The sequence below is a fragment of the Oncorhynchus tshawytscha genome, linkage group LG21 (genome assembly GCF_018296145.1).
Source record: "Oncorhynchus tshawytscha isolate Ot180627B linkage group LG21, Otsh_v2.0, whole genome shotgun sequence".
Classification (NCBI taxonomy): domain Eukaryota; kingdom Metazoa; phylum Chordata; class Actinopteri; order Salmoniformes; family Salmonidae; genus Oncorhynchus; species Oncorhynchus tshawytscha.
Genome location: NC_056449.1, coordinates 4,688,198 through 4,714,626, shown reverse-complemented (window position 1 = coordinate 4,714,626; position 26,429 = coordinate 4,688,198). Strand labels below are relative to the sequence as shown.

Genomic DNA, 26,429 nt, shown 5'->3' with positions numbered 1-26,429 from the left:
GTGCTCTTTCAGAGTGACTAATGGGTTCTTGGTCACCTCCATGAGGCTAGCTCTAGGAAGAGTCTTGGTGGTTCCAAACTTCTTCCATTTAAGAATGATGGAGGCTACTGTGTTCTTGGGGACCTTCAATGCTGCAGAAATCTCTTGGTACCCTTCCGCAGATCTGTGCCTCGACACAATCCTGTCTCGGAGCTCTACAGACAATTCCTTTGACCTCAGGGCTTGGTTTTTGCTCTGACATGCACTGTCAACTGTGGGACCTCATATAGACAGGTGTGTGCATTTCCAAATCATGTCCAATCGATTTAATTTACCACAGGTGGACTCCAAGTTGTAGAAACATCTCAAGGTTTATTCATGGAAACAGGATGCACATGAGCTCAATTTTGAGTCTCATAGCAAAGGGTAGGAATACTTATGTAAAAGTATTTCTGTTTTTTAATTTTCTTTCAATTATCAAAATGGGGTATTGTATGTAGATTGAGGATTTCATCCATTGTAAAATAAGGCTGTTACGTAACAAAATGTGGAAAAAGTCAAAGGGTCTGAATACTTTCCGAATGCACTGTATTTCCACAGGGAAGTATAAATGCGAGGAGGATCAAAAGTCATATGTACATTGTGTTATAGTACAAATGTATTGCCGTTCTGTTGCATATGTCACTGCTTCTCTTATGTCCCTCATGCAGAATCAAAAGCAGTCACTAATTCCACTTCATGAATTGTCACAAACCATTCTTGTGTTGTTAGATCTAGTAGTGTAATCTTAATGATTAAAAAAAAAAAAAATGTATCCTTAATTGTGGTATGGATCTGTGAGATTAGTTGTGTTGAATACTTCTGCATTCCTTCCCTTGTCTTCCTCCAAGATGACTCCAGTTCGTCTGAAAAGCAAAAGATGCAAGTTCTAGGACCGTATCCACAAAATGCCTCAAAGTAGGAATGTCAATATTGGATCAGTGTAGCCTTTTTGTTTTTGTTCTTTAAAAAAAATGTTTTGCCCCTTTTTCTCCCCAATTTCGTGGTATCCAATTGTTAGTAGCTACTATCTTGTCTCATCGCTACAACTCCCGTATGGGCTCGGGAGAGACTAAGCTTGAAAGTCATGCGTCCTCATATACACAACCCAACCAAGCCGCACTGCTTCTTAACACAGCGCGCATCCAACCCGGAAGCCAGCTGCACCAATGTGTCGGAGGAAACACCGTGCACCTGGCAACCTTGGTTAGCGTGCCTTGTGCCCGGCCCGCCACAGGGAGTTGCTGGTGCGCGATGAGACAAGGATATCCCTACCGGCCAAACCCTCCCTAAACCGGACGACGCTAGGCCAATTGTGCGTCGCCCCATGGACCTCCCGGTTGTAGCCGGCGAACCCAGAGTCTCTGGTGGCACAGCTGGCGCTGCAGTACAGCGCCCTTAACTATTGCGCCTAGATAAGCACTTCTACTCTGAGATTTGTAGATACGGGCCTCAATGCTCTGCCCTATGAAATCCAATGTCTGAGAAATGCACTGTTAACGGTTAGTGAAATCTCCTGGAGGAGTACATCACACTACCTCTGACTCCTCCTGATTGTGACCAATTCTTACTGTCTGATGCAATTAAATCTTTCTACAGGTTTGTACAAACCTTAAATCTCCACTGTCCAGTTTTTGATGACTGCGTTCCATGTCTGAAAAGAAAAAGTAGAATTGTCAACAGGTCCCTACACACCTGCTTAGGTGGTGTGTAGTATGGATTCTTCAAGACTGTTGTGTAATTGCCATTGGCCTGGTTCAGAAGTCGGCAGATATACGAATCGGGTCGGTGCAGGCTCCCTGAACCTTCAGTTCTGCAAACACTGCAGTGGTAGAGTCTAAGTTGGGTTAAAAAGACTGGGTATTCTTGTCTCCTTAAAGGAAAAATCCACCCAAAATCACTCATTCTTTTAATTTACAGTGTTAAATATCACTATGTGGGAACAATATTTTTTGTGAACAAATGTTTCATTTTGGTGTTATAATAAGGTTGGCAGCAACATGGAAAATCGTTGTGGAAATCTTTTGCAGCTCCAGTCGACTACAAAATCCACAATGCAATGCTTTCTATGGGCTAGCTGGCTAGCTAGCTACATAGCAAACGTAGCTACCCACAGTACCAAAGACAATATCAGCATGTAAAGTAGCTAGTTCGCTGTAAAATAGAGGTGTCACTACAGACCCAGGTTCGATTCCAGGCTGTATCACAATCAGCCATGATTGGGAGTCCCATAGGGCGGCGCACAATTGGCCCAGCGTCGTTAGGGTTTGGCCGGGGTAGGCTGTCATTATAAATAATAATGAATTATTAACTGACTTGCATAGTTAAAGGTGAAATAAAAAAACAGAGTGGAGTCTAACATTTGCAACGGCAAAATACTTTTGATCAGATAGAAAATGTTGCCCATGCTACGTCAATAAGTCGCACGGTGCATTCTGTGTGATTCTGGGACAAGGGGCGCTTTCCTTCAAGGAGTGAATGGGAGTTTGAGATAATTAACTTACTATCTAATATCGTATAGCTTTGGAATCGTGACAGTACGTACTTTCTAGGAAAATAGACACGTTTCTCGACATATATACTGACTTTGAGAAGGGATTACGTGATGATTAGCTTAGTATCCGCGTGATGCAGCATGACAACGGGAACGCGATTGGGCGACAGTCTGTTGGGTTGGGTGTTACACGTTCTTTCATTCATTGGATTCCTATCTCCTTTCTATAATATCTCTGGCAACTGCACTATGCAATGCACCCTGGACTAAAGAGGCAGACAAATAGGAACATTTGCTAGGCTCTGTTAAATTACATATTTCTCGAGGTAGGAATATGGCAAAAATATAATCAATGGCTCACTTAACAGAAGACATTGGACAGTATTGAAATGTGACATGTATGATAGACGTTTTCACGATCCAAAAGTCGTATTCCTATGAACTTCCAGTGAGAGACTTTATCACGGTGTTACGTCATACAGGATGGATTTCTGCCTGCTTGAATGCCCATAACTCAGATAAACGTGAAATGACCCAGGGAATCGATAGAACATCACTCACAGACGCACAAAAACAATATAATATTCAAAATGGGTGAACCTTTCCTTTTAAGTATAATAAATGTATACTATAGAACTGTGTAAAAGTATTGTAATAAGTCAGGGCTATAGGGTAAGTGTTCCAGTCACCTGTGAGAATGTGGTGTATCCTGTCTGCCACCAAGTCTGCATCCTCCATACTGAAGCACATGGGAGGTTTAAACTTGACAATGTTCTCCCAGGGGCCATCTGTACTGACACAGATATACTCCTCTTTCAGTCTGGAAAGGGAGACGAGATCAAAGGATATTTCTGCTTAAAGGTTCTCTTCTAAAAAATAATGCAAAGATTTATACCAAAATAAGAATAGTGATAACTTTTCACCGAATTGTGACTGCAGCAAACACTGACACACTTTGATATGATTGTATAGTTGTTGCTTCACAAGGCCTCGCAGCAGTGAATGACCAGTCTGACCCCATACCTTCTGACAACTTGCGCTGCTGCGTCTGTAGCTGGGGTCCTCTGTTCTTTGTCGGTGACCATCTCCAAGCCCACAAACAGCCCCACTCCACTGCCAAGAGTAAACACAAAGCCAGTTATTGTATACTGTCTTCAGCCAGTATTTCCGAATGGATCATGCTGTAGACTAGAGAGTATGAGGTTGACGGCAAGGTCATATGTGAGTAGTTACTATAGAGACATTCCCTTCACATAATCCACGTCGTAGGCACCCTACCGGACGTCTCCAATGATTGGATGTTTGGTCTGTAGCTCTCTCAGCCGGTCCAATAGGTGTCCTCCTACTCTTGAGGAGTTCCCCCTCAGGTCCTCCTTCTCAATCACGTCCAGGACAGCCAGGCCGATGGCACACGACACTGGGTTACCGCCAAACTGCACAGTCACAGGAGAACCACAAACCATGATTAGGGATGAGACTCCTAACGAACGTTTGTGCACGGCTAACATGATTTAATAGGCAGAATATAGGTTGTAACAGCCACCAGTTTCTCACTGTATTAAAGTACTCCACTCCGTTGGCTGTGAAGGCCCCAGCGATCTCCGCTGTGGTTGCTACACATGACAGGGGATGTCCGTTGCCCATCGGCTTGCCCATAGTCACTATGTCAGGGCTAAAATCATCACCCTGCAGCTGGAAGGCCCAGAAATGGCTGCCCACACGCCCAAAACCTGTTTGCACCTCGTCTGCCACAAACACTCCCCCTGCAGAGCGCACGTATCTGTCGAGACAGAGAGATACCAACACTCACTGTCACATGTCAAAGATAAAAGCAATAGCTTTTAGTATCATAATGGCCTCAATCCAAACTCAAATGAGGATTTGGCTCTTCGTCCTTTTCTTCACCGATGAGAAAATGGTACAGTATAATAGTGCACTAATATTTTATGCTCAGAGGCAGTACCTACTCTGCTACTTTAGTTGAGTATCCCTTGGGCAAGAGGATTTGGCCTCCAACACTGGGCAATGACTCAGAAAAAAATGCAGAAACCTGTAGGTTGCAAGTCAGTTTTGAGTTATTAGATCCATAGAATTAGTACAATACTGAACATTGTTATTACACTGTTACTACACTAATCAGCATTACACCCCGCCCGGTGTCCAAATTGAGACTATTTTCGAACTTTCCTTCTCCATGCAAAACCTATTGTATTTACTGTACCTTGCGACCTTTTTGGTGCACCTTGTCTATCACATCCTTCACAGTATCTGCATATGCCTGGGCTGGGTTGGGATGGTCCTCTCTGAATATACCTCTATAGGTGTCTGGTATGGGTGCCTGTAAGGATTAAACAGGAAAATTACAATTTTAGCTTTTTGTAGCAAACGCCAAAAAATAGAGGCATGCTATATATATCCTCTTACACACCACGTGAACCCACTCTTTCTGTCCTGTCAGCTTCTGGAACTTGTATGGACTGATATCAATGAGCGAAGTCAGGTGCCCATGATATGCACTAGTATAGAGGAAGAGGGGGAAAAGAGGAAGAAGTACATTTTAGAGAAGAAATCCACTGAGATTAGTAGTAGTTTTTGTGTGATGTGAGAAACCTTACTGGTCAAGCACAATGACGTCTTCATGTTGGGTGTACTGGTGGGCCAAGCGTAGTGCCAGATCATTGGCTTCTGAGCTGTTGGGAGACATACATATTACATTATTCTTCCTATATCTTACGTGGATGTCATTGGGGCTGTGTTTCAGGAGGAAGTCATAGGTTGTAGGACATGGTGTCTTACCCTGAGTTGACAAAATAGAAGACACGCAGCTTGTCGGGCAGAGTGGCAGCGAGGCGGCCGGCATACTGAACTATATTGTCGTGAAGGAAGCGTGAATTGGCATTCAGAAGCTCCATCTGCGTCGTGGCTGCTTGTGTGATGCTGGGATGACAGTGACCCACTGTAGGTGCAACAACAATCCAAAGTTCCCAACATTTCGTTACATACAATTACCACTAGGAGGTACTGTCATGTTGATTATATTGTGGTACTACTGTAATGTTCAAAGGGCTTTGGACTGTGACCTTTGCCCTCACAAAATATTACTCACCAAATCAGATGCATTAAAATAATGTCACCAATAGAGAGCAACAGTAATGGCATCTTTTTGTAGGCACTAACTCCGCCATGGTTTGTTGAACAAAGCCTATGGGAAAAAGTATGGAGTTGTTGGATAAATGCCGAAAATAAGGTCTGTGGTAAATACAGGCTTAGGAAATCTTAAACGTTTTGTTCTATTAGATCATCTTTATCGGGTCACTTTTGGTGAATTTTGAAGCATTTACCCAGAGGGCATACGACGTAAATAAAGACGGCTTTTACTAGTTGAAATCTTGTCGGAACGTCTTATAACCAGATCACAACCAGATTAAGATGTATTTTTGACATATGAACAAAAAAAAAGAAGTCTTATGTTGGTTGAGATCTGGTTTTTGGTTGAAATCTGATTGAAATTACTGACCAGGTATCTATATGCTACTCAATGAAAAGACATGAATCTATATAAACATGGGCATAGTGTTTGTGGGAAATGCACCCATTGAATATAATATAGAAGCATTACAATTATTACAGTTAGAGTAATGTTCTTTTTCAGCAGGGTTTGCATGATTCAGACCGGGCAGAATAATATTACTCTGGGCTCCGGATATTGCTACCCGGGCAGAGTCCAATTCAGCTTATCCGGCCCGATTTAACTTTTTCAGGAGCAGGGCCATTTAAGGTTTTTATTTGGCAGGTGTTGAAATGCCAATTTTACAAAAAACTAAGAAATGTGATCTATTTCACACCCAAGTCATGAAAGTTGGTAGGTCATTAAAGCAAACATTTGAGATGGTCTCTAATTTAGGGAATCTACACATGCTTTTGGTTTTTACAGGCTATGGCAGTGTTTTTCATAGTTACAGTCCACCCATTTGAAAAGTGTATATGCACAATATTTGGTTGAGGTGATAAACATGCACAATAATACAGGATACCCATACAAAAATGCACTGCTGTTAAAATGCAGTAAAATGGCAGTAATGTGAAATAATGGTTAATTTATGATATCTGGTAGCTTGCTGTGTGTGTTGGCTTCTAATGGTAATTTTTTATTTGCGTTAGCTAATTTTACTGTTTATTGTGCTGCACATTTTTCTTCTGTTCTCTGAATTCTATTTGGAAGTTCTATTATGACTAACTATTCATTTAAGAAATAAAACATAGGCCTGTCTTTTTATTTCAAAAGCATACTACAATCCACCAGGATTTATAAAACCCTACTTTTAATCGCAATTATTTCCACAACTAATTACTCTAAAATTATTGCACCTGAATTTGACCCTGAAAATATGGCTATTATATTTTTCCTTAAAGGCTTTAAGCAATTCACATAATGTGTGCAGTAATTTAATTTCAGTAGCTAAATAAGGAGGCAGGCATATCAGTTCCAGTTAAAAGTTGTATGGGAATCTGTGCCTCGCGAGCAGTAATAGATCTCTGCGTGCAAGCAGGCTGCTTGCACGAGCACATCAGTCAACAACAGTTTCTAAAAATGTACACAAAAAACGTCTAAAAGATTTTACTGCTAAGTGGTAGTCCCTGTTCTCCTGCATTATTGCTTAACTTTTGTAGGTAAAGGGGCATTTTGTTGGGGAGAAACACATCAAGGAATAATTAGCTAGCTTGCTAACTAACTAACTCAGCAGGGCTAATTTTAACTAGCTAACATTAGCTCTCTGACTAATCCTTCATGGATATGCTAAGTCTTCATTTTTACCTGTTGTAGGTGTTTGTTGTAGCTAGCTTGCAAACAGATTGACATTTGAATATCTGTTCAGTTAATAATAGCAAATGTGTGTGTGTATTCTCTGCGCGTGTGAGTGAGAAAGATGATCACAATAACTTTAGAAAACATTGTCATGTCAAAGTTGTCATGCTAGCAATGTGTGTGTGTGTGTGTATGAGAGAGGGGGGAGAGATGATTGTTATCACAATCACGTATAGAAAAGATTGTTGTCATATCAACATTTTGTCATGCTAGCTGTGTGACTGTGTGTGTGTGAGAGAGATAGATGGTACTGTGTGTGAGAGAGAGATGGTACATGAATACACATATAGGAAACATTGATTGTGTGGGACAGTAAGGTAGTTTAATTCTTCAAATGTGTACCCCCAATATGGTTGTGAAGATTTTCTTGATTCATTTTTATTTAACCTTTATTTAACTAAGCAAGTCAGTTAAAGAACAAATTCTTATTTTACCTACCCCGGCCAAACCCTCCCATAAACCAGATGACGCTGAGCCAATTGTGCACCAACCTAATGGACTCCCGATCACGGCCGGTTATGATACAGCCTCATGCTTGAACCAGGGTCACTCGGAAGCCCATTCATCAGAGATCCTTCTATTTTTGTGTATTTTGTATTTGACAATATAATTCATTTTGCCTATCCCTGCTCCTCCTCTACACTCATTCTAATGTTACACCTCTTAACTGCCTTTTCAATTCTTTATTTTTTTTGCAGGAATCTTCTAGCTTGGAAGGATGGAGGAGTGAACAAAGGGAAGGAGTACTGAAGTTACCCAGCCTGCTGACTAAGAAATGTAATTAGCCTATGTTTTGTTGTCTATCACTCTCTCCATCTGCCTCACTGCCAGATTGCTGAAGAACATGGTCGATGTACTTGCTAGGCTAAGTCTAACTTAGTGAAGAGCTTAGGCAATGGTTAATCATGATTCGTCTTTGTCTTTACAAGTAAGTCATTGACAGTAAGTTGTGTGCTAGATGTTATTTTGTCTTCTGTTTGATATATTTTGTCTTCTGTTTGATACTTTTTTTCTCTGGATTAGGTCTCACTGAGACTGGATTACCCAAGAGACATGCTATTCAGCTTCCCATGATTGCCTAATCTTACACTTTTGAAAAAATAGGTGGTATCTAGAACCTAAAACGGTTCATCGGCTGTCCCTATAGGAAAACCTTTTGAATAACTTTTTGGTTCCAGGTAGAACCCTTTGGTTCCAGATAGAACTATGTTGGATTCCATGTAGAACACTTTCCTCAGAGGGTTCTACATGGAACGCAAACGGGTTATACCTGAAACGCAAAATGGTTCTACCTGGAACCAAACAGAGTTCTCCTATGGGGACAGCAGAAGAACCCTTTGGAAAGCCGAAGAACCCTTTTGGAACCTTTTTTTTCCTAAGAGTGTAGTGTAAGTAAACCCAATTGAAATAGCACTGCTTCTAATAACATATGTTTGTAAAGCAAAAAAAATACAATTTTAACTCCCCCTTTTTTTCAGTTGCAAAACCTGTGTCCTGATCAACAGACACCTCCCTTGCTGAGTCATGTATAGTTTCTCACATTTCTCTCTTTCTCATTCTCCTCGCTCACTCAAACATTACAGTGCATTCGGAAAGTATTCAGACACCTTGACTTGTTCCACATTTTTTTTTTCCTTACAGCCTTATTCTAAAATGGATTAAACCATTTTTTCCCTCCCTCAATCTACACACAATACTCCATAATGACAAAGCAAACACTGGTTTTTAGATTATTATTATTTTTTTCATTTTATTAAAATTAAAAAAACAGAAATAGCAGATTTACATAAGTATTCAGACCCTTTACTCAGTAAAGGCAGTGATTACAGCCTCAAGTCTTCTTGGGTATGATGCTACAAGCTTGGCACACCTGTATTTGTGGAGTTTCTCCCATTTTTCTCTGCAGATCCTCTCATGCTCTGTCAGGTTGGATGGGGAGCGTTGCTGCACAGCTATTTTCAGGTCTCTCCAGAGATGTTCTATTGGTTTCAAGTTCGGGCTCTGGTTGGGCAACTCAAGGACATTCAGAGACTTGCTCTGAAGCCACTTCTGCATTGTCTTGGCTGTGTGCTCAGGGTCATTGTCCTGTTGGAAGTTGAACCTTTGCCCCAGTCTGAGGTCCTGAGTGCTTTATATCAAATCAAATCAAATCAAATTTTATTTGTCACATACACATGGTTAGCAGATATTAATGCGAGTGTAGCGAAATGCTTGTGCTTCTAGTTCCGACAATGCAGTAATAACCAACAAGTAATCTAACTAACAATTCCAAAACTACTGTCTTATACACAGTGTAAGGGGATAAAGAATATGTACATAAGGATATATGAATGAGTGATGGTACAGAGCAGCATAGGCAAGATACAGTAGATGGTATCGAGTACAGTATATACATATGAGATGAGTATGTAAACAAAGTGGCATGGTTAAAGTGGCTAGTGATACATGTATTACATAAGGATGCAGTCGATGATATAGACTACAGTATATACGTATGCATATGAGATGAATAATGTAGGGTAAGTAACATTATATAAGGTAGCATTGTTTAAAGTGGCTAGTGATATATTTACATCATTTCCCATCAATTCCCATTATTAAAGTGGCTGGAGTTGAGTCAGTGTCAGTGTGTTGGCAGCAGCCACTCAATGTTAGTGGTGGCTGTTTAACAGTCTGATGGCCTTGAGATAGAAGCTGTTTTTCAGTCTCTCGGTCCCAGCTTTGATGCACCTGTACTGACCTCGCCTTCTGGATGATAGCGGGGTGAACAGGCAGTGGCTCGGGTCCTTGATGATCTTTATGGCCTTCCTGTAACATTGGGTGGTGTAGGTGTCCTGGAGGGCAGGTAGTTTGCCCCCGGTGATGCGTTGTGCAGACCTCACTACCCTCTGGAGAGCCTTACGGTTGAGGGCGGAGCAGTTGCCGTACCAGGCGGTGATACAGCCCGCCAGGATGCTCTCGATTGTGCATCTGTAGAAGTTTGTGAGTGCTTTTGGTGACAAGCCGAATTTCTTCAGCCTCCTGAGGTTGAAGAGGCGCTGCTGCGCCTTCTTCACGATGCTGTCTGTGTGAGTGGACCAATTCAGTTTGTCTGTGATGTGTATGCCGAGGAACTTAAAACTTGCTACCCTCTCCACTACTGTTCCATCGATGTGAATAGGGGGGTGTTCCCTCTGCTGTTTCCTGAAGTCCACAATCATCTGAGTGCTACGGGGCGGTGGTCGTTTAGCTCAGTTACCTTAGCTTTCTTGGGAACAGGAACAATGGTGGCCCTCTTGAAGCATGTGGGAACAGCAGACTGGTATAGGGATTGATTGAATATGTCCGTAAACACACCGGCCAGCTGGTCTGCGCATGCTCTGAGGGCGCGGCTGGGGATGCCGTCTGGGCCTGCAGCCTTGCGAGAGTTAACACGTTTAAATGTCTTACTCACCTCGGCTGCAGTGAAGGAGAGACCGCATGTTTTCGTTGCAGGCCGTGTCAGTGGCACTGTATTGTCCTCAAAGCGGGCAAAAAAGTTATTTAGTCTGCCTGGGAGCAAGACATCCTGGTCCGTGACTGGGCTGGATTTCTTCCTGTAGTCCGTGATTGACTGTAGACCCTGCCACATGCCTCTTGTGTCTGAGCCGTTGAATTGAGATTCTACTTTGTCTCTGTACTGACGCTTAGCTTGTTTGATAGCCTTGCGGAGGGAATAGCTGCACTGTTTGTATTCGGTCATGTTACCAGACACCTTGCCCTGATTAAAAGCAGTGGTTCGCGCTTTCAGTTTCACGCGAATGCTGCCATCAATCCACAGTTTCTGGTTAGGGAATGTTTTAATCGTTGCTATGGGAACGACATAGCAGGTTATCATCAAGGATCTCTTTGTACTTTGCTCCGTTCATCTTTCCCTCGATTCTGACTAGTCTCCCAGTCCCATAAAGGCCTGATTGGTAGAGTGCTGCAGAGATGGTTGTCCTTCTGGAAGGCTCTCCCATCTCCACAGAGGAACTCTGGAGCTCTGTCAGAGTGACCATCGGGCTCTTGGTCACCTCCCTGACCAAGGCCCTTTTCCCCCGATTGCTCTGTTTGGCCGGGTGGCCAGCTATAGGAAGAGTCTTGGTGGTTCCAAACTTCTTCCATATAAGAATGATGGAGGCCACTGTGTTCTTGGGAACCTTCAATGCTGTAGAATTTTTTTGGTACCCTTCCCCAGATCTTGAGTTCTACATACAATTCCTTTGACCCCATGGCTTGGTTTTTGCTCTGACATATACACTGTCAACTGTGGGACCTTTATATAAACAGGTGTGTGCCTTTCCAAATCATGTCCAATCAATTGAATTTACCACAGGTGGACTCCCAATAAAGTTGTAGAAACATCAAGGATGATCACTGGAAACAGGATGCATCTGAGCTCAATGTTGAGTCTCATAGCAAAGGGTCTGAATACTTATGTAAATAAGGTATTTCTGTTTTTTACTTGCAATACATTTGCAAAACATTCTAGAAACCTGTTTTCACTTTGTGATTTTGGGGTATTTGTGTGTAGATTGATGAGGAAAAATGTTTATTTAATCAATTTTAGAATAAGGCTGTAATGTAACAAAACGTGGAAAAAGTCAAGGGGTCTGAATACTTTTCGAATGCACTGTACACCCATTTCTAACAATGTTACAATGGCGATTCTGATCCAACCATTCATACATTGTGCCCCTGGCCTGATAGGATGGAAGTTCAACATGTAGCTAGATTTGCCAATTGCACCCATTTCTAACAATGTTTGTTGCAGGAATGATATGACAGACATAACTTTTGAACAAGATAATATTTGATTGTCTCTTTAAACATACTTGAATTGTTGCATTTGGCATTCTTTTTTTAAGACTGCCAAGCTGTCTTCAATTGGGGGAACCTTTGTCTGGGACAATGTCCTCAGGATTATGGAGCGGTGTGTTTATGTAAAGTTGTTTGAATATTAAACATGTATTAGGATTAAGCAAAACTTTATCATTTGGAGATGAGTTAAAAATTGTAATTACACAACTACTGTGTAATTTTGATATCCTCTTTCTTAAAATGTTTCAGATTGATGACCAAGGAAGTAATGTCCCACTTCAATATGAAGGAACAGAGGAGCAAACATGCCTTTGCTACCACTTGTAGTACATTCAGACTGTTAAATATATTTTTCTGTGTGTTATGTACTGTCCTGCATGCCCACATTATGCCAATCATTAATTTATTTTATTTTTGGAAAATGGAAAGGCTTTAAAAGGCTTTAAATAGGCACTCACTCACCAGCCTTCTGGAAAGGCTTTAAATATGTCCCTGAACGCCGTGGTGGAGAAGGACGCAAAGTATGTGCATGAGCAAGTTGCTCTTTTTTGAACACATCTCTAAGCTATAACTGCCACAAAATCGTTTTAACTAGTACCATGGAAATATTTTTAGCCAGCTGAGTCCACAGTTACATCAAGAATGTCATTTTCTAGTTGTCTTTTAAAATCTCAAATGTATAAAGTTGTGATGCACTGATTCTCTTCACTGCAGATCTGACCCATCGCATGACTCTTGAAGGGGGCCACTACGCTACCAGATCGCCTTCTGTGCTCAGAGGTCCTTGATGACAACCTACCCCATCGCACCACTCGTATGAATCACTAATCAAATAAAACAATGGGCCTTTATATAGTCCGTGTCCCAGTCTTTCTATGCATGTAATTAATGTCTGTGGGTGAATTATGAAACTATTACTGTATGCAGATGTGCAAAAAATTGTGATAATAGATTTGTTTTTGCCATTGCTTGAATATGTTGCAGATTAACTTTAATTGGTGACTATGGAAACAAGTAGAAATGTAATGAACAATGTTTTCAATATCCTACTTTATCCTCTGCAATACTTTTTACAGTAAAACTTAGAAACAAAGGTGCTATCTAGAACCTAAAAGGGTTATTCGGCTGTCCCCATAGGATAACCTTTCTGGTTTCAGGTAAGTAGGAACCTTTCCACGGTTCTACATGGAACCCAAAAGGGTTATACGTGGAACCAACAAGCCTTCTCCCTAGAACCAAGAAGAGTACAGCCGAAGAACCCTTTAGGAACCTATTTTTCTAAGAGTATAGGTAATAAATTGTAGTCAGGTGGTCATTACCAGGTTATGATGCGGTGTTAACCTCAGACTTTATTTTCGGCGTTTAACTTTATTCCAAAACTATTCATTTCCCATTAATTTTGCACATAGGAATGGCTGAACGATCCTGAGGTATATCATTTCCGATTTGTTGTACTACAAGTTGGCGAGCTCTATAGATGCGTCTCTTACCGTGCTGAACGTTGCTGATACAGTCCAAGTACCGCTTGCCATTTTCGTCATACAAATACTGTCCTCTGGCTCTGACTATCTTCACGGGATCGTCTGAATAGAAGAGTCTGCAAGACTGCCTAGGAGAGACATAATTTAAACCATGTTATATGTCAGTGCATAATTTCATACGAGGGCCAAGCGTTGTTGCTGCCAGCTTGAGTTTCTTCAAGTCAAACACAGTTACATACCCAATCAGTTTCTTTCTCATTGCAAGAGTCTCTTCTTTCCTGAACATTTCCAACGCCATTTTCACTGCGTTTCTCTTAGTTTGTATTACTAAATTAAACTCCAGTTTCTAGTTGTCTTTTCCGTCATAACAACTTTCAGAAGAAATCACGTGGATTTTCATAACTGCGCATGCGTCTGTCTGAATGACTTTGGCGCATTCTGGATTATAATATTATATATATATATATATTTTTTTTTTAACGAATAATGTGTCTGTCTTTTTGTGTGTTTCTTTCCCATGCAAAAAGTTGTAATTAATTCACAGCACCTCATCGTCACGAAAATTTGACAAACTACACTACCCAGAGTTCAAAACATGTTTTTGTAGAGAGCTGGAATCTCGCCGGGCACATTCATTTTCAAAATGACTAATTAAAACTGTGGTAGTGGCAAAGACCAACCCAACAGACACATTGCTGACTTATTATCGCAGAAAAATGCTGTACAGTACTCGATGCGTTTTTCTTTAGAATACTTTGTCTGTTTTTTTCTACTTTCAGAACAATAGGGGGGTGATTTTCAAGAATTAAAAAGCAAAACGTTTTTCACGTTTAAGATTTACATTGCATTTCGGAGACAATATATAGTTAATTCCTAGATGGATTGTGATATGAATAGATTTTGTATAATAAAGATACAAGCATGTTAGACGTTTCAACCACCCCTTTTTAATGGTTTGTTCCGATGGCTATATATTCAGTGCAAGGCCATCAACTACCCCGTGCTGCTTTCGGTTGCTAAGGAGACAAGGTGGGCAGGTAAATTAATCATCGAGCTAGCTACGAAGCAGTCTTGTGTTACTGTCAATAATCAACGTCATTTTAAGCTACATTTCTTATACCGATATGTGAATTAATTCCGATACGCTGACAATTAGATGCGTAAGCATGACAACATAGCAAACTAGCTAATAATTGCTAGCGGAGTGATAAATCAGACTGTCAGTTCCCACTGGCTGAATGTTCATGCTAGCTAAAGTTAGCTGGACTTGAGTCGGCTTGCTAGCTAACTAGGTGGCTGTCAAGTTAACGTTATCTGACCTGGACAGCTAATGTAGGCCAAATGAATAACCGCTAGCTTAGCTCGATATGCTTGTGGTGATACTGCAATTTGTTAGTCAAGACTGACCGGCTAGTTTGTCAGAACTTGCAAACTGTTACGTTTAATTACTAGCCAGATGCCTGGTTGGCCCACGGCACAGACCGTATTGCTGCTGGCTAACGGTAACTAGCTAATTGCTTTCGTAGCTATCATTAGCCTCTAAGCCTCGTATTTGGGATGATGACCAAATTTAATGTCATACATTTGTAAGTTGCTTGCTAACGGGCACCATGCCATATTGCTACTAGTTAGCCTATTCATATTAGCATGCAACAATCCAATTGGTCAAGATCACATAATCTGTTGTAGCGTTAGTAGGCTAGCTTGCCTACTACTAGGTAAGTAGTTACTAGCTGGTAACTAACTAGCTAGATCAGAAGATGGAGACCTCAGAGCTGACCACATGTATCTCGGTTTACCAAGCACTCCTATTATTGATTTGAGACTTTGCTTTGTTAACTTCCAAAATGAGTTGCCTGCCAACTTGCAAGCTTTAACGTCTTTCGAAACATGTTGAGGTTCTGTTAAATTAACTGTATGGGTTTGTCAGTGAGTGGAACACGTGTGCCATTTAAAACCAAACTTCTTATGATTAACATTACCATTCACGTTTTAGTCACTAGCATTTGTAACTGTTTGATAGGTTTGACATGTAACGTGTGTTAGTGATGATTCTCCCACAAACTAAGTCCAGTCATGGAACTTATTAAGTTAGCTTATCTGTCAAATGGCTCGTCCATGCCACCAGCTTTTGAGTTGTATTTAGTGTTGCGTTTTTCATGTGCTGTAGAATTAACTTGCCACATGGAAACCAAGTCCCTGTAGGCCACACAGCCCCCTAAGCCTAAGCACTTAAAGCAACAGTGGCTAGTAGGTGGTGGAAACTCCCCATAGTTCACAAAATGAGAGAGACCTCTTGTCACCCACATTGGGATGACTGCATAGGCAGTTGGAAGTGGTTTATCAATTGTTGGTTTTATAACTTTTGGTTTCGTTGTGCACAATATTTATACAGAACAGTGCAAAGGTTGCAATGACTAGTCAAGTGTTGTATCTGGGCCGGTCTTATTTGGTGTGGGACTTTGTATAGCAGAGAATCAGTGTGTTCCCATAGGGTGTGTCTAGTTTCAATAACTGTTACGTTTGTTTTAAAGCTGACTGACTCTGGCATTTGCATGGGGGGGATGCATGGTGTGGAATGTGTCGGCGAACAACACTAACTGGCACCTTGTTTTGCTTGTCACTGCATGGTGCTTAGTTGTGCTCGGGTCCTTTAATGCATATTTTGTTTTCTCTGTGCCTTGGTCATTTTAAGGTCCTAGTCCCATTTTCCACTTTCTCTTCCCCCTTTTGTCTGTCTCAGAGTGGGCATGGCATGCCTATGGCCCCAATCCCCCTCTGTTTCACACACTTCCCCCATCCTCCCCCTCTTTTCCTCCTCTCGCTCTCGCTCTCGCTCTCCCTCCCCCTCCATTCTCCTCACAGCCCTCTACAAGGGCCACACTATTAGCACTCACTTTGAATTGGACCCACTTGCCTATAATGTGCCTTGGTATTGCCCTGAACTCTACATCTGTGCAGCTAATAAATTATTTTGTTTGTATTCTCACAAAGAAAATTAATGTTTTCTGGAATGTATCGGATTACTGTTCTTAACATCGCTTTTTGAGGTTGCACTTCTGCTGTTACTTTGCGTACCTTTCATCTGAGGCAGGAGCTAGCCTATGTCCTAGTCTGTCTCCTGCCTTACCAGATAAGAGTTATAGAACACTCATTAGGGCGGTGGTCACTCTTCCTCCTTTTGGTCTTCTCACAAAACGATGTCAAAATATCTGCACGCGAGTGTTGCATGCTTGTAAGCGGGAGAACAGATTCCAAGTACAGTAAGTATCCTGCCACTTTATGATTCGTGCACACACACGCACATTCCTGGTATTACCCAACGCAAAGCTGTGGGATTAACAGGAAATTGACTTGCACACCCAATCATTCTCTATCCATGATGCTCATATTGATGTGTTATTCCAATCCCTGGTAAAATAACTCTTGAGTATGGTCTACTACTCGGCATTAAAATGTGGATGCTCTGCTTACTCTTTCCCTGTTCAGATGAGATGATGAAGCTGTTGATGACATTATCTCAGTGAGGTTGGAAGGGTCAGTCTGACCAGTTGAGGTGGGGAGGGGACACCACTAACCTCCCCAGCAGTCTGACTGACAAGCGCCACCCCTTCCTCATTGGCATCAGTGTGTCACCATGGTGACGCTCATCACAGAGCAGCTCCGCAGACAGAATCTGGAGGAGCCCCCTTATCGCAGGGCTTTCTCTCTTAATGTGGTGAGCATGCCATGTGATACAGACTGGCTGTTTTGTAGCTCTTCTTCTATGAGGAATTACCATTGCTATAAATCCCTTATCTTCGTTGCTTTGTTTCAGTCGTTGCCTGAAGTGGGTTCTAGCCCCACGGTGTGTTGGCGCGGGTATGGGTTGACTCCAGGTAAGGATCCATTAATTCCTGAAACTTTAATAAAGTTGTCTCATTCAAAGCTCCCGCTAAATCATTAACTTGGAAGGGCCAACATTGAGTCATGTTTTTGGTTTGTTTCACTTCCACAGAGAGCAGTTGGTCTATGTTCCCATCCTCCAAGACCCATCTGCAGGATGCCACCTCTGTCCTGTCCTCCCTGGACCCCCTAGGAACCCCTCTCCCCAGCACCTCTGTGACAAACATGTCCCTACAGAACTCCCCGCCGCTGCCCCCTCCTCCCCCCAAACGCCACTGTCGCTCCCTGTCCGTCCCTGAGGACCTGTCCCGCTACCGCACCCCCTGGCGCCCCAGCGCCTCCAAGATCTGGACCCCCGTCAAGCGCCGCTGCCACAGTGGTGGGGGGGTGGCCGGCATGGGAGTTGGCTCCTTGCTGGGCTCCGTACCCCTCCGAGGCCCCAGCTCCTCCCTCACCTCCTCCCTGCACTCCTCCTCCAGTCCCACCTTCTTCAGCCTGGCCCTGTCCCCGGACTCCCCTATCCCTTGGAGTGTTTCCTGGGACCACTATGACCCGCCCAGGGAGAGCTGCACAGGCTTATTCCCCTCTTCCTGCTCCTCCTCCCCGGCCACGCTGAGTTCCTGTCGGCCCCTGCAGCAGCGCCGCTTCTCCCTGTCCCCTGTGCACATCCTGCCCCCCCAGCCCTCTCCAGCTCTAGCTAGTCGCTACATTGGGATGGAGGCCCCGGCCCCCTCCCCCACTCCCTCCTCGGCCTGTAGTACCCCATCGTCCTCAAGGCGTGTCCTGCCCCTCCGTCTCCCACGCTGCCACTCTCAGCCCTGTGATCTACGTAAGCCCGGCCTGAAGCGACGCCATGACCCAGACACACTCCCCAACTACACCAGGCCCGGCCTTGACTTCAGCAAGATGACTCAGGTGCGCTGGATGGGATGTACATCAGTTTTAAGGCCTATTAAATAAGATAAATGCAATATATAGAGCCAAAAATGCATAGCATGCACCATTTTAGTAGAAACTGCTCATAGTTCTCCTTTAGTCAGAGCAAACTTAATTTGCCTGTGAGTGGCTGGAGGCCTAAAGCGGCCCTCCCAGCTCTCCTGCCTCTCCCCATAGACCAGAGTGTTTATGTTGGGATCATTAGCGAGGAGAAATGGGCCTCTGGCTCTGGTTCTCTGAATCGCTCTCCCCTCATGAGACAGAACTACTGCTCTCACATTCCTGTCCCCGCCAGACCAGTCTGGATTTGGGTTCAGGGTGTGGTGTTGGGACTGTGCTGCCTGGCTATGTAGCCTCACTGCCCTGACCCGGCGTGTATGTGTGTTTTTGGGCTGACCCTTGCATTCCTGTGTCCGTTCGTTGATGCATGCCCATGACCAATTGCTTGCCCCTATGGACATCCACCACCACCCAGCCATCTATATTTAACCACTGGATTTGAGCAACACTACTGACTTCCTGTTCTGAGGAGTGATGTCATCACTTCTCCTTTCTCTTTTGCGATTTTTCTTTCACCCCCAGTTCATTTTTATGGCCTTCTGGGCATTGGACCTGGGGGTGTGATTGAAGCTGCTGCTGGGTTTTGCAGCTGGCTGTGTGTCCTTGTCATGTTTTAAGATGGTGGGTGGTGGTTTATGAAATGGCTGCCTTGCTGGTGTAAAAAGATAAAGGGACTGCACAAAGTTAGCTCTGGCTGGGGTCTCTGTGCAGGATGAGGAAATAGCCAGAACATTTGTCCAGACAGTCTGATACATTTGCATATGATTTTCATAGACCGTCCTTAGGTGGACATTGAGGTTCTCACACATGGTATTTTGAATAACCATGGAAAATACTAAACGCTGTTGCAGTTGCATGCCTATTAGTTTCATATAAAGCTGATTTAAAAATATATATATTAAAAAATAAATAAAATTGAACTATGAAGATGCTGTATTTATTGTTTTCTTCCATGTCCTGTGTTTTAGATTCGCAGTGGGGAGCCCCTGGTGTGTGGAGCGGCCGTTTGCATTGGTCTGGAACCTGTTTTAGGGGACTTCAGAGGAACCTTTTCACCTGCAGACCTCCTGGGAAGAACCAGCATTGGACCGCTGAGTGAAAGTGAGGAGGAGGAAGAGAAAATACATATGGGTGTGCTAGAGGCTGGACAGCAGAGTGTGTTTGAGAGAGACTGCACAGAACTGGACTTGAACCTCATTGAGGAGAACTGAAAGAGGTCCCTGGTGCTCTCTGTGTGATTGATATTCATAATCATATCCACAACACACACTTTATATAAATGTTTTCAATGAAGGTAAAATAAATAAATGCACACCCCTGGCTGAGCCCTCAGGAACCTGCTGCCTTCCTAGGGGCCACACAAGGGACCCTTCATATCACTGGCTGACTGTAGACTAATAAGAATCAATATTACCATTATTGTAATGCTAGAGTAACTTTGACAACGTTGTGTTATTCAGCATTTTGGGACAATGTAATTCTGCGTGACCATACTCTATGGGTAAATGTGTATACCCAGAAACCCAATGGAGATAAAGGCTAAGAAATTATGAATTCTGAAGGTACAAAATAGGCACTTTTCAATCATCTGGATAGTTGGTGTACGACTGATAAATACCATTATAAAAATGATGCAGTTAGATTTCTGTGGACACTCCTGTCGCCGTTGTACATTTCTGAAAGTATGGTCAGTTGCGTTGCTGATCGAAGGCCTCTGAAACTGTTACACAAGCAGAAGCCTGCACACACATCTGTTTTCATGGGTTTATTACTACTACTTTCTGGTGCTTTTGATTTGGCCCTGTGGAATACCCACACCAGTAAAGGGATACAAAGAGGGCTTTCCTCAGCTGGCGACTGGATCTTTACTGCTTCCTTTCCCCATACTTCTTGGACAATAATGCATTCATTCGTTCTCCAAACCACTTATCCATCATTGGATGAAATCAACATTGTACATTCATCATGCCTTAAGCTCACTATAAAAATAAGCTGTTGCCGTTTTTTGTTCATAACATCCAGATGTTTTCGCCTTGGTCGCCCATAGAAATGGAACATAGATTCTATTTCTTTCGTCTCCATTCTGTTTCCCACTAATGAACAGATCACACTTGCACTGTAATAGGATTTGAATAATTGACTCTGCTGCAGTTGGATCCTATAGGGCACAATGTAATAATGTACTGTACAGTGGTCAGGTGGAAACCATTTTGTGTGAGAAGAAACCAGTAGTGAGATGCAAAGGATTGGTGGCCTTTCGGAGAAAATTTGTATTGTATGTTTTCAGATGGAAGTTGTCCTCTTACACAATTTGTGTACAAATAAAGTTTATTAGAGAATAATTTTGCAAGAAACCCCCCCTTGTCCTGTGTTTCTTTCAATGGGAGATTTTTTTTAATGAATAGTTCACCCAAATGATAAAATTGCATATTGGTTTCATTACCCTCTAAGCAGTCTATGGACAAGGTATGACGGGAATCCATGCTTTGGATTAGCAAATGATAACGGGCTAATGTGATGCTCCATTAGCCATTACTGGATAGGTACTGTTAGTCATAGCAGCAGAAAGAATTTTCGACCAGCCTTGATTTAGTATCACCATCTTCATTCTCGATTTGGCCATACATGTACCTTCTAAAATGTCTGTGTCCAGTTGCAGGGGGTTTGTTTGAATTTATTAAAATGATTTATTGTTTCTCCATGTAGAAATCAAACAGTGTGTCTGCCTACATATTGTCTGTTTCAAATCTTATCTCATTGATCAAGACAGGTGAGTGTCTTCATGACATGCGACACTTGGGAGTGAACCCACCTGTCTTAATCAACGATTGAAGATTTGAAATAGAAATGGTCTACTTATTGCCCCCACCCCCACATAAACTACAATATCTTATTTATCCACCATATTTGGTTTAGCTTCCAAATGATATTATTTTAGAATTTCTGGCACAAGTCCCATTCTAGTCATAGGAACGATATTAGCATATTTCACGCATTATGTCCAAATCATCTGAAAGTATCTAAAAATGTATTTTGAAGCTCAAAAAAAGCAACCTATAGATGATTTGAACATAAGCCGTGCTTGACTTGGCATGGAATAAGTGCAGGAGCTGTCTTTCCAAGTCGGTCCATTAGACTACATTCACCAAAATTCACAAATGACATTATGCTATAGCTATAGAGACCTCTGATTATTCACTGCTAATGGTTTAGACACATTTTCCATTACTTTTAACCAACTTTTCATGACTTATAGCCTACATGAATGAACAAGTAAGCATTATCGGCACTGGAAAGCTGCTGTGTCTGATCCCATGCCATTGTGACCTTGATCAAGGCACTTAGCCCCCTACATAGAACTGCACTGTTTGTTACATGTTGTCAACATGTGGTCAACCTTCCATCTGGAGAGCTTCTGGGTGTGCATGCTTGGCTTTTGATCCAGCCAGGAAACACCCAAGTCTGCTTATCAAGGTCCTGTTGAGGAGCTGATTTTTAGGCTACAATGTGGTTAATACTATGGTCTTAATAAAGTTATTCCCTCATTCAATAAATCATGGGTGAAATGGATAAGGTAGGCTACTTCAATGCACAGTATCTAACTAGACGTGTTAATATATAAGGCTCAAATATGGATTTTTCAGGGGAGATCTATGCACATGCTTAGTTAGCTATAGTTAACTAGCGAGATAACTGCTACAAGTTATGTTTTGAATTGACGATCTAGTTAGTCTGTCATTATTGTATACCTGCTGCTCGGGCAACGGGCCACTCGCACTGGTGCACAAAAGGCAGCTTCACAGACATACACTGAAGGGTCAAAACGATAATGGCTGATATGTAGTTGTTTTTATTGGTTGATCATATTTAAAAGTGGGATTTCATGAATTACATTAAAAACAGGTTTGAAACAAATTCATATGACTTTTCATGACCATACAAACCCAAATGTGACTTTTTGGAACAGTGCATATTCAATCTGCGCAATCTCGAACAGCCTACTGTCACGCACAGATTCACAGACCTGTGGCAAATAAACTTGAACAGAGCGGAATCAAGAGAAGAATGCACACTCCCCATTGCTAACCAAAACGTGGATTGCTGTCACACCTTGTCCGTAATGCTTACAGGGTAAGGAAACCAATTTGTACACTGGACAAAAATATAAACGCAACATATAAAGTGTTGATCCCATGTTTCACCTAACATTGCCACAGATGTCTCAAGTTTTGAGGGAGCGTGCAATTGGCATTCTGACTGCAGGAATATCCACCAAAGCTGTTGCTAGATCATTTAATGTTAATTTGTCTACCATAATATGCCTCCAATGTCGTAGTTTTAAAGAATTTGGCAGTGTGTCCAACCCAGACCATGTGTAACCACGCTGGTCCCCAGGACCTCCGCATGTGGCTTCTTCACCTGCGGGGTCATCTGAGACCAGCCACCTAGACAGCTGATGAAAATGAGGAGTATTTCTGTCTGTAATAAAGCCCTTTTGTGGGGAAAAACTTGTTCTTACTGGCTGGGCCTGGCTCCCCAGTGGGTGGGCCTGGCTCCCCAGTGGGTGAGCCTATGCCCTCCCAGACCCAACCATGGCTGCACCCCTGCCCAGTCATGTGAAATGAAATTATTTAAATTGAATGATTTCCTTATATGAACTGTAACTCAGTAAAATCGTTAAAATTGTTGCATGTTGCATTTATACTTTTGTACAGTATAATTTGGGTGAACTATCCCTTTACGATGTGTTGGGTTTGCATATTGATAGGAGTCAAATGGGATGACCAAAAAAAGATTGGTGTATATGTTATAAGATTTCTTTATGCAACATGTTTGATTGCAAGATTATGTCAACATGAAAACATCCACTCGAGAAAATGTTGCCTTAGTCCTGAGAGGATAGGGGACATTATTGGCTATATACTGTCACCTGGCGGTCAACACTGAGCTATCTAAACTTTCTAAAGGTTGGACAAATCATTGAGATATAAAGTTATTTAATTCCTGTAAGATATGTAGGAAGGTAAAACACAGACAATATAACAATGCATTGCTCTATATTCTATAACTTTACAGAGATCAGTGACCCAGTAAAAAATATAGAATTAGCTGCAAAGAACATTGCATGATAAATCGTAATAGTTTCTTCAATATATCATCAACTTGAACACATAATATGGAGAACGTCATTGGGTGCAGTGTTGCTATGTCCGCAGTTTTCCAACAATTAGGCTACTTTGAAAACGATGTCGCGGATTGGTCGCGGGTGTCTGTTTTTTGGGCTACTTCTAATATATTTCACTGTGAACTGCTGCGGCTGACTATAAGGCAGTGTGCAGGCTGTTACTGAGTGAGTGAAAGGTAGAGAGGGTTGAGGGGTGAAGGGGTGTGTGTGCCATTCCGCCGCCATACGCAAGACCAAAAAATGTTGCCCCTCACAAAACTAGAATAGTCCCAGTAAGCAAAATGACATTGAAAAGACGTATAAAATACGTATTTTCCAGAAGTTGACGTTAGGTTCTGAATGGAAGGTGTAAAGGTATTTTCCGTATGTTTAAAATACATATTTTCGAGAACATTGAACATTTCGAAAACATTGAAAAGGCATATTTTCCGGACCTTGAAAAATAAGTATTTTGCAGATGTTAAAATCAGGTTCATTTTGGGCTCCCGAATGGCGCAGTGGTCAAAGCCACTGCATCTCAGTGCTAGAGGCATCACTATAGACCCTGGTTCGGTTCCAGGCTGTATCACAACTGGCTGTGATTTGGAGTCCCATAGGGTGGTGTACAAGTTGTCCAGGTTAGGGTTTGGCCGGTGTAGGCCGTCATTGTAAATAAGAATCTGTTCTTAACTGACTTGCCTAGTTAAATGAAGGTTAAATCAAAAATAAATTAGCTGGTGTAACTGAGTCAGGTTTGTAGGCCTCCTTGCTCACACATGCTTTTTCAGTTCTGCCCACATATTTTCTATAGGATTGAGGTCAGGGCTTTGGGATAGCCAATCCAATACTTTTAACTTTGTTGTCCTTAAGCCATTTTGCAAGTATGCTTGGGGTCATTTTCTATTTGGAAGACCCATTTGTGACCAAGCTTTAACTTCTTGACTGATGTCTTGAGATGTTGCTTCAATATATCCACATCATTTTCCTACCTCATGATGCCATCTATTTTGTGAAGTGCACCAGTCCCTCCTGCAGCAAAGCACCTCCACAACATGATGCTGCCACCCCCGTGCTTCACAGTTGGGATGGTGTTCTTCGGCTTGCTAACCTCCCCATTTTCCCTCCAAACATAACAATGGTCATTATGGCCAAACAGTTCTATTATTGTTTCATCAGACCAGAGGACATTTCTCCAAAAAGTACAATCTTTCTCCACATGTGCAGTTGCAAACCGTAGTCTAGCTTTTTTATGGGAGTTTTGGAGCAGTGGCTTCTTCCTTGCTGAGCGGCCTTTCAGGTTATGTCAATATAGGACTTGTTTTACTGTGGATATTGATACTTTTGCACCTGTTCCCTCCAGCATCTTCACAAGGTCCTTTGCTGTTGTTCTGGGATTAATTTGCACATTTCAACACAAAGTACATTCATCTCTAGGAGACAGAACGTGTCTCCTTCCTGAGCGATATGACGGCTGCGTGGTCCCATGGTGTTTATCCTTGCGTATTATTGTTTGTACAGATGAACGTGGTACCTACAATTTTTTTTTCATAGGTCTTGACTGATTTCTTTTGATTTTCCCATGATGTCTAGCAAAAAGGCACTGAGTCTGAAGGTAGGCCTTGAAATACATCCACAGGTACACCTCCAATTGACTCAGATAATGTCAATTAGCCTAACAGAGGCTTTTAAAGTCATTACATAATTTTCTGGAATTTTCCAAGCTGTTTAAAGGCACAGTCAACTTAGTGTATGGAAACTTCTGACCCACTGGAATTGGGATACAGTGAGTTATATATAAAATTACTTGTGTCATGCGCAAACTAGATATTCGACTTGCCAAACTATAGTTTGTTAATAAGAAATTTGTGGAGTGGTTGAAAAACAAGTTTTAATGACTCCAACCCAAGCGTATGTAAACTTCCGACTTCAACTGTATTTTACAGAGGTTGGAAATATGTATTTTCCGGACGTTGAAATCAGGCAGATTTTTGGTTCCGAATGAAAGTTGAAAATAAGTAATTTATAGACACCCATGTTTGGGCCAAATCAAGGTTGGTCCAGACCGGACAAAATCTGAACCGTGTTAGCTGTGTTGTTGGCTAGCTCCTCTGACCAGGCGAAATTGCGCCTCATTCGCTCATAATTATGGATATCCAAATGTCTCTAGAAAACAGCTTAAACAAATACAAATGCAGCTACTTTGCTGTTATTCTTGCTGCACTTTTTGACCTGACTGTAAATTAGCCGTAGTTGGCTAGCTAGCAAGCAAGGGATAAGAACGTTGCCAGCCAGTATGGCAATAGATTATTTAGAACAAACGACTGGGTCGCGACCACAGAACAACTGATCGACTGGGTCGTGTCTCTGGCAACCGAACGACCGACCAGAGGGCTTGGGTAGCAACCTTAGATTTGTGTCGGGTCAAGATCTTGTGGAAGGATGAAATAGTATGAATAAAAAAAATATATATATAAATCATTTATTTGAATATGTTGGTAACCCAATGTATAAAAGTGATAATGCCCTCGAAGCAGGGCCAAATGTGTCAACTCCTCTTGCTGCAAAAAAAATAATTCGTCCATAGTTTTCAGGCCTTGTGTCAGGTTTTCAAAGGTCATTGGATATACATTTTAGCTGGACCTGGCAACCCTGATTTGGGTGCACTGTTTGACCACCGCCGTGGAAGTTGAGGGCGCTCTGCCT

General features: G+C 42.2%; 2 protein-coding genes across 6 annotated transcripts; one reads left to right on the top strand and one right to left on the bottom strand.

Annotated features, from left to right (window-relative positions):
- Positions 1-646: 646 nt before the first annotated feature.
- phykpl (5-phosphohydroxy-L-lysine phospho-lyase) lies at positions 647-14,098 on the bottom strand. Of its 4 annotated transcripts, XM_024382608.2 has the most exons (14): positions 13,921-14,072; positions 13,691-13,805; positions 5,619-5,714; positions 5,309-5,468; positions 5,128-5,202; positions 4,941-5,028; positions 4,734-4,850; positions 4,480-4,562; positions 4,067-4,292; positions 3,791-3,945; positions 3,536-3,625; positions 3,202-3,332; positions 1,630-1,672; positions 647-884 (listed from the first exon to the last, which is right to left on the bottom strand). In XM_024382608.2, exons 4-14 carry the CDS (start codon positions 5,422-5,424, stop codon positions 797-799), a joined length of 1,212 nt encoding a protein of 403 aa, XP_024238376.1. In that variant the 5' UTR covers positions 5,425-5,468; positions 5,619-5,714; positions 13,691-13,805; positions 13,921-14,072; the 3' UTR covers positions 647-796. The 4 variants fall into 4 exon arrangements, with proteins under 4 accessions (XP_024238376.1, XP_024238374.1, XP_024238375.1 ...); XM_024382606.2 differs by lacking the exon at positions 5,619-5,714 and having other exon boundaries at positions 13,691-13,809; positions 13,921-14,098; XM_024382607.2 differs by lacking the exon at positions 5,619-5,714.
- Positions 14,099-14,616: 518 nt separating this feature from the next.
- Positions 14,617-20,916, top strand: LOC112220743 (protein FAM53C). 2 transcript variants are annotated; one of them, XM_024382604.1, is made up of 5 exons: positions 14,617-14,718; positions 17,171-17,399; positions 17,499-17,559; positions 17,679-18,481; positions 19,531-20,916. In XM_024382604.1, the coding sequence occupies exons 2-5, from the start codon at positions 17,319-17,321 to the stop codon at positions 19,771-19,773; spliced, it is 1,188 nt and encodes a 395-aa protein (XP_024238372.1). In that variant the 5' UTR covers positions 14,617-14,718; positions 17,171-17,318; the 3' UTR covers positions 19,774-20,916. The 2 variants fall into 2 exon arrangements, with proteins under 2 accessions (XP_024238372.1, XP_024238373.1); XM_024382605.2 differs by having other exon boundaries at positions 14,655-14,710.
- The last annotated feature ends 5,513 nt before the right edge of the window (positions 20,917-26,429 follow it).